Source organism: Syzygium oleosum, unplaced genomic scaffold (genome assembly GCF_021117445.2).
Source record: "Syzygium oleosum isolate NSW1041296 unplaced genomic scaffold, Sole_v2.1 Sole_v2.18, whole genome shotgun sequence".
Classification (NCBI taxonomy): domain Eukaryota; kingdom Viridiplantae; phylum Streptophyta; class Magnoliopsida; order Myrtales; family Myrtaceae; genus Syzygium; species Syzygium oleosum.
Genome location: NW_026607502.1, coordinates 1,108,343 through 1,116,747, shown reverse-complemented (window position 1 = coordinate 1,116,747; position 8,405 = coordinate 1,108,343). Strand labels below are relative to the sequence as shown.

Here is an 8,405-nt window from a genome sequence, read left to right as displayed (position 1 = left end):
ATCCACATCATGATGATCACAAATGGTTCAAAACTATTCCTCAAAAAGAACTCGTATTGAGCCCCTGATGGGCTGAGACATGATTATAGGCTATAAGCCACTATTTCTCCTTTGCTTTTATCTCGGCCATTTCATACGGCCCGACCCAATTGAGTTTACAACAGAGGGCATAAGCCTCTTAAGTCAGTGACTTTTGTTCTTTCGGACTGAATAAAATTTCTTTTTTGAATTATCCCCACATTAATCGATCATAGAACTGAAAAGTTCTAAAAGAAACAACTCTCGCATGATTTACTTGCTAGAGTACGACCGACATGATTTTGATCATCTAAAAATGACGAGACCAATAGCATTGGCAAGGAAACATCATAAGTATATAGTCGGTCATTTAACTCGTCCCATTATTACAATGTGTTTATTTGTTTTTCGCTAGCCATCCAATTTGTAGAAATGGTCAAATTGGATACTCCTAATGCAAGTTTCAACAAATTTACCTATGTACCATGTTATGGTTGGTCATTTAACTTATGTAGCTCCTACATAATTCTTCGATCCATGTTCAAGATTCGTTGGAAATGACAGACTCGCCAATTTTGAATTTTTAGATTTCGGATGAATTGGATAATTATTTTTCAAATCGAATCCTGGACTTGTTCTTTGTTGGCGTGAAGACATAAAAAAGAACCAAAAAATCCAAAAAGGTCGATAAAGTTGAGGAAGATGAGATCGATTATGTCCCCACAATCTCTCTTGCCACTGAGTGCACAAACTCACATTAAAAGCCTTCTGTCCTACTGCTTCCTCACCGACATCCAACCTCACATGATCGCAGATGCTCTTTCATATCAGCTAAAACCAGTCACAGTTCTTCGTCTTCAATTGGTTTTTCACGTCACCGAAGGTCACGTGGTGAACGGTGATGATGGGTTTCGGAAGTGGGCTTCTCGTTCTGTTTCTGTGCATTGTCAAAACAGCTTGTGCTGTGAACACGAGCGACCATCGTGGCCATGGAGATTATGTGCAGTTCCTTCTTGCTAATGGAGTTGCTCGAACTCCTCCAATGGGGTAACACCCAGTTTTGACTTTACCCTTTACACTTCTTTAGTTCTGCAGCTAGTTCAGTTGTGGATTTATCATGTGCCTCCTTCTGTTTCTTTCTTTTGATTTTGTTGTAGGTGGAACAGTTGGAATCATTTTCAATGCGGAATCGATGAATGGACTGTGAAGAGCACTGGTGATATTATGTCTTCTTTACTCAATATTTCTTGTTCATAATCATGGCAAAGATATGTGTTAAGGACTTCTGTGAGTTTCGTTGGTCTATTTCCCAATATCTTCATATATAAACTTCATATGTTAGTTCTGCTTCTGTCTTGTTTCTAAGCCTTTCCTCTTTGTTAGCTCTTGCATATTGTGTCTTGGATTTTTGGGACATCTGGATGCAAACAACTAAAGACATCAACTTTGAAAGTCTCTTAAGCACTGCAGTTAGAGGACAGTTTGTCCTGCCAAAATCTCGAACTCTTATCTGGTTTTTCGTAAAAGTGTAAAAGTGGAAAGTTATCTGCAAATCATTCCCCAAAGGACTGTAGGATTATTGCATATACAGCTGTTATGAACTGATTCAAATAGAATAGAAGAGACAATTTCGCTTAGCATCCTCTTATATTATTGAATTATTGGGATAAGAAATTGACCATTGCGAGCTGTGAGTAGCTCTGACACATGAGCTGGCATTTTATCCCTTGATTTGAAGCAGAAGTTTGTGCTCTATTCTCACAATGAAATGGGTTTTCCAGCTTATTATAATGTTTTACATTCTGTTCTTGCTATAGCTGATGCACTTGTTTCCACTGGTTTGGCTGGACTTGGATACAAGTATGTAAACATTGGTAAGTGTCATTAAATCTCAGTCCTCAATTCCTTAATTGTGTCCTCTTATATTCTGCTGCTGAAGTTGTTAGCGAAGGTACTTTTGCCACTGCTGCTGGGAAATAATGCTGAAGTTTTCTTTTCTTTCACACTTTCCATTTTGATTTTCGTATCACGAAGAGTAAAACACGATTACTAATAGAGACAAATTTGCAAGTCCCCACCAAATGAATGCTATAGCAATGTCTGGTTTATGACTGCCATTGTACCTAAAGCCTAACCAAAATGGTTAGCAAAATGCAGATGATTGTTGGGCTGAAAGAAACAGAGATCAGATGGGCAATTTGAGGGCAAAGTCTTCGACTTTCCCTTCTGGAATCAAGGCCCTGGCGAATTATGTGCACGCAAAGGGGTTAAAACTCGGAATATACTCGGATGCCGGGCAAGTCTATCCATTGTTTCAGATTTTCAATAACACAAGTTATTTTGGTTTGCTCAGAACAGTGATGATCTTCTTTGGATTTTGTTTTCTTTTTCGTGTAACAGGTATAGTACCTGCAGCATGACAATGCCCGGGTCTCTCGGGCATGAAGATCAAGATGCGAGAACTTTTGCCGCTTGGGTTCGTGTCCTCGATTTAATTGATCTCGGGACAGAACTAAGTAATAAGATATGACACAGGGGTGTTTGGCTGTAGGGAGTGGACTATTTGAAGTATGATAATTGCTACCATGATGGATCCAAACCTCAACAAAGGTCTAAATTCTAAAATTCTAGGTTTTAATGTTGTTGTGGGGTAGTTAATTCCGTGGGTTAGCATGATCATATATTTAGGCATTTTGGACTAGCTAAACAACCAAAATATTCATCTGTCTTGATCTTCTGTTTCATTTGACAGGTTCTTGAGAATGAGCTATGCATTGCAGAGAGCCAAACGGCCAATACTTTATTCTCTCTGTGAATGGTATTCCGGGTTTAATACTCGATGTGATAATCTCCCAGTATTCGTAATGATTGTTTTGAAGCATCTTCACTAAATCTCACTACACCACGAGTGGATACAATCGTGTATCGATATGGCCTTAGTATCTGCTAAACTATGTTACAGGGGAGAGGAGAATCCGGCAAAATGGGCCGGTCAGCTCGGCAATTCTTGGCGAACGACGGGGGATATTAAAGACAGATGGGATAGGTTGCATATTTTGCATCTATTTGAACATTAACGAATCATTCATAGAAGGCTTTTGAGTTTATAAACGCATGAAATATGGCCTCACTTGTGCCCTTATGCATCGTTATTCAGTGTTACCTCCATTGCGGATATCAACAACATATGGGGAAGATTTGCCGGACCGGGTCGGTGGAACGGTAAGTGACAAATCTTTTTCCTCGATTAGCTTCTGCGGTTCTCTGATTGATGAGAAGAGCCATGAAGCTTTGATGCCTGTAGGGCTTTAAAATTTACTAGCAATCATCAAATTGTGTTTGGTCTGTAGCCATCTCGAAACAGTAACATGTAGTGCAAAATTGTAGATCCTGACATGCTGGAGGTGGGCAACGGAGGGATGACTTTAGAGGAATACCGATCCCACTTTAGCATCTGGGCTGTCATGAAAGTGCGTCTTCCGCTCCACGGCTTCCTAATCTTTCACCTACATAGATTTTGGACAATGTGTGAACTTTGTTCTCCTCACAGGCTCCTTTGCTAATTGGATGCGACATCCGGTCCGCAAGCAGAGAAACTCTTTCAATACTGGGGAACAAGGAGGTGATCGATGTGAATCAGGATCCTTTGGGAGTTCAAGCGAGAAAGCTTCGATCAAAGGCTGGGCTGGAAGTAAGTTTTTTCATATTTAAAACAACAGTAAGAGCTAATTATACAAAGTCACCAAAATGTTTGTGTACTTAAGGCCAGCACTTGTCCTACTGTAGTTTCAAGATGTTTGATGTGAGTAAAGTACAAAAATTCTGCGTCCCAGGAAAATTAAACGGTCGTCATCTTTCCCTTTATAGAAAATGGCTATTGTGACTTAATGTTTTCTAAGCATTAGAGTTTCTGATAACATAGTAAATAGTGGTGGCACAATCTTCTCTTATTACTGTCATCTGATGAAAAAGGTCTGGGCCGGACCGTTGTCAAGAAGAAGAGTGGTGATAGTGTTGTGGAACAGAAGCGGCTTGGTGGCCCCTATAACGGTCGGATGGAGGGAAATTGGGCTCTCTCCGTCGCAAGCTGTCATTGTTAGAGATGTCTGGAAGGTAATCTCCAAACAATTTTCTTGGACTAAAACTTTCTGGATTTGTAATTCCTACTCATCATCTGTCAAATTCAAGGCTTATTCTGAGACATTATCTTTTATGGCAGCATTCATTTGTCTCGAAGAGCATGAGGTTCCATTTGACTGCACTTGTTGCTCCTCATGCTAGCAAGATGTATGTGTTCACCCCCGTTTAATGCAAGGCGCGGTTGGTGAAAGGACACAGTGCATCAATTCAAGTGAAGAAGTGTAAATTTGTGATGAACTGTGTGGTATTGGAGACAGATTATATCATAATGATTCCCATGATGATTTAGCTATTGCTTTTGAAATGAATCCTCTTATTGTTGCGACTCGACCATTGGAAGGATCAAGAATGACTCATCTTAAATTTTAAGATTTCTGTTTCCTGATAGATTTTTTAAGAAGTTGGATGGTGTTAAAAATGGTTAGCCAAAGGAAAAAGAACCGGTCACCCAATTTCCGGTTAGCTTGTTGATTACTTACCAAATTTCTAATTTTATTACAGCTTATAAAATAACAACCTTTGTTATAACCTCACTTGTGCCCTTATGCATTACTTCCAAGGGGGGAAGTAATGCATGTGAATGAGCAAAATTGTGCACCTAATGGTCCCTCGTATCGTATTATGAAACCTAATACTTAGTTCCAGTCCCATGTTGGTGAAGATGCTTTGTCCTCCTCTTAGGTTTTCTAACAACATGCATCCCAACCCCAGTTGTTCTTTCTTTGTAGTTTGTACCCTGAGATTCTGGTTATTGGCGTGGGAAGATTTTGCTTGAAATTTTGGGGCAAAATGCGACGTGGCATACCGAGTAATTACCGGAGCATTGATTCATACCCACAAGAGCAGCATTGAAAGCAAATACATCTGTATGGTGTCTTAAAATTAGGCTTTTAACAGGGGTATCGTGAGAATGTTCGTATGATGAACGTGTTTGTCCTTCTCGTGCAAGACACGTTGAGAATTGAGTAGGCAGAGTCTCATCCATGCTATTGTCAAGGCAAAAAGAAGAAGAGATATTTCTATGCTAGAGTCAACTGCTAGCCTCACTGGCCCTTCTCTTCTCTCATAATGTGTAATTTGAAAGTTAGAAACAAAGGGAGAAGATGGACCACATGTTGAGCATTAGATAGACTACTTGAGATTACAGCTCATTGATAAGTGACAAGTTGGCAACATCATGCCCAACAATGTATCAAACTTGATGCATATCTTGTGGTTGTCCTTAATGCGCACAATATGATCTCCAAACAGAAGCAATACGTACGAAAGTACCAAACAATAAAATCTGAATTTTGGCACTTTCTCGCCTCATATTGACCTGTCCTTCGAGAATGCTGACATCAATGAACGAAGGTGAGGGTCCATATGAGAGCGAAATTTGCCTCACAATGCATATAATTAGGTTTGGCTGCTTTAAAATCTACATGAAGTTGGTATTTGTGAATTAGGCCACAAAAAAAAAAAAAGAGTCGGGTATCCTTTAGCGTGTATATCAAAAAAGAATGTCGAATAGTTAAACGTTACATACATTACAAAGTTCAAAATCTGTAATTTGCTGTGGAAGAGTTATCTATTATTTATGAATAACTTACACATTTTTCATACCTAACAATTTAACTTAGATTATCGAGACCTTCACAAGTTACAGATACAAACTCATATGGAGAAATCATAGTTCTTTCTTAACCTGATTTCCTTGGTCTTTGCAAGCCCATCAAAGATACTTAACACGAGTCTTGCACTAACAGCGCAGTCCTACGTCCACTACCACTTGCAAGATTGAACAGTTCATATCATCCCGCCGAGGTTGTCTCTGTTGGGATTTTGATATCCAAATCTCATAGAATTGAATGAAAAGTGTGTGGATGAAAGTGTCCCACATAGAATAGAAGAGGTGATGGGAGATGGTTTATATTGAGGAGCCTCTTAAATGGGTTTGGGCCTCAAGGGGTACCCCACTTTTGTGGAAGGGAGAGAACCTACGCCAAGCTAGGTCGGTCCCCCCCGCGCATGCGCCGCCGCTGTCGGTTCGGTTCAGGGTCCATTCTCTATCGGTTTTTTATTTTTTCCCGAACAGACACGTTGTTAGAAATTAATTAATTAATTATTTTTTGGATAAACAAACATGTCTGTCATGTCTGTTCGTGAGGTTCGCTTCACCCGAACGACATTTTTCACTTCATCATTATCATTTTGTGCGATTATTCTACGAAGTTGCGGTCGAAGGAGTCCTCTGAATACGTACCACTTCAGAGGAACGAGATCCGTTCTATCCTGAGAGACGATTGTCCAATATCCTCGGGTACTGATTGAGGGGCGAAATTCGTCTTAAGGACACGATGTTACTTCGTTGGGCTCGGATTAACATTCTGTTTATTTATTTGTACTGCTTTCAGGTTAGTTTTCCTAACGTTTGATTTCAATTTCTGGTATACGAACTTAGCCGACAATAATCTTAAGACGAATTTTCGTTGAAATGTTATTCTGTTTTCAATTATCTTCGGTTCTGTTCATATAATGATTTGCATGGTCTGCGTATTCTTATGCGTTGTTCATTGAGTTTTTCTGTCAAATATCTAGATTGGCGTTCCTTTAAGTCGAACCTTTGTTGTTCGTATACTTCTGAGTTAATACAAGTATTCTGTATAGTTCGTATGTTCCTTGTCATAGTTCGTATAGTATTTTTGTTGGGATTATTTTGTTATGTAGTTCGCTTAGTTTTTGACAAATTTCTATCACATCGTTCAATTCTTCTTGTGTCGAAATTCTATTACAATATTCGGAAATTTCGTATTCAGAATACGATTATGTTCATACATACATTCTGCTCCTGTTACAATTTTTCAATTCTGTTCGTGAACAAATTTTTCGTTTCTGTTCATATTAAAAATTTTCAATTCTGTTCTTGAACAAACGATTCTGTTCGTAATCATATATTTCTGATTCTGTTCGTGAATATGTTCTGTTTTTGTATTTCAGAAATGGCTTCGACTTCGACTCCGGTCAACCTTATTCTGAATCACGGAGAAAAGCCAGAAAAGTTCAATGGTACGGATTTCAAGAGATGGCAACAAAAGATGTTGTTCTATCTCACGACCTTGAACTTGGCTAGATTCCTCAATGAGGATGGTCCTAAATGGATGTTGGAGAGACAAATAAAGAAAAGGTTTCTGCTGTGGATCCATGGAAGCATTCTGACTTCCTGTGTCGCAACTATGTCGTCAATGGTCTGGACAATACTCTCTATAACGTCTATAGTCCGCTGAAAATGGCTAAGGAGTTATGGGATAGTCTGGACAAGAAATACAAAATCGAAGATGCCGGATTGAAGAAATTCATTGTCGGTAAATTTCTGGACTTCAAGATGATTGATTCAAAGACCGTCTTAAGTCAGGTTCAAGAGCTTCAAGTGATTATGCATGATATTCATGCTGAAGGAATGACTCTAAGTGAGTCATTTCAAGTGGCTGCCTTCATTGAAAAACTGCCACCATCCTAGAGAGATTTCAAAAATTATCTCAAACACAAGAGAAAGGAGTTGTCACTTGAAGACTTGATTGTTCGGTTGAGGATTGAGGAAGACAATAGGCTCTCTGAGAAGAAAGTTGGGAAGAACCTAGAGGTTTCAAAGGCCAATGTTGTTGAAGAAGGAACGAAACCCAACAAGAAGAGGAAAATGCCTAGCAAGTTTCCAATGGTGTTGATGATATCAATCATCGCTATAATATCCGAGTGTAATATGGTGGGAAACCCGAAGGAGTGGTGGATTGATACGGAGCAACTCGTCATATCTGTAAACAGATCGATGTTCTCGTCCTACACAACTGTGGGGGGTGATGAAAAACTTTATATGGGTAATTCATCAACCTCTAAGGTTGAAGGTGTCGGAAAGATTGCTCTGAAGATGACATCTGGAAAGATTGTGACACTAAATAATGTTCTACATGTGCCAGATGTTCGCAAGAATTTAGTGTCTGGATCTCTCCTTAGCAAGAATGGCTTCAAGTTGGTTTTTGTATCTGATAAGTTTGTACTCTCCAAAAATGAGATGTATGTAGAAAAGGGTTATCTGAGTGATGGTTTGTTCAAGCTGAATGTAATGACTGTTGTAACCAAGGATGATTTGAATAAAGTTGCTTCTACTTATGTGCTTGAGTCTTCTAATATTTGGCATGCTAGACTAGGACATGTTAGCTATAAGTCGATAAAGAAATTAATGAATATGAGACTGTTGCCGAAGTTTGACT

At 39.2% G+C, this 8,405-nt stretch overlaps 1 protein-coding gene across 1 annotated transcript; it reads left to right on the top strand.

Annotated features, from left to right (window-relative positions):
• Window positions 1–777: 777 nt before the first annotated feature.
• On the top strand, window positions 778–4,527 carry LOC115686652 (alpha-galactosidase-like). Its single transcript, XM_030612017.2, has 13 exons — window positions 778–1,065; window positions 1,176–1,234; window positions 1,836–1,892; window positions 2,176–2,314; window positions 2,419–2,494; window positions 2,570–2,628; window positions 2,771–2,836; window positions 2,981–3,064; window positions 3,176–3,240; window positions 3,406–3,488; window positions 3,569–3,709; window positions 3,991–4,131; window positions 4,238–4,527. The coding sequence occupies exons 1-13, from the start codon at window positions 920–922 to the stop codon at window positions 4,325–4,327; spliced, it is 1,206 nt and encodes a 401-aa protein (XP_030467877.2). The 5' UTR covers window positions 778–919; the 3' UTR covers window positions 4,328–4,527.
• Window positions 4,528–8,405: the final 3,878 nt, after the last annotated feature.

Coding starts and splice junctions, on each gene's coding strand:
- LOC115686652 (XM_030612017.2), top strand. CDS start 920: ATGATGGGTTTCGGAAGTGGGCTTCTCGTTCTGTTTCTGTGCATTGTC. Junction 3,241..3,405: donor CGGACCGGGTCGGTGGAACG/GTAAGTGACAAA, acceptor GCAAAATTGTAG/ATCCTGACATGCTGGAGGTG. Junction 3,489..3,568: donor GCATCTGGGCTGTCATGAAA/GTGCGTCTTCCG, acceptor TTCTCCTCACAG/GCTCCTTTGCTAATTGGATG.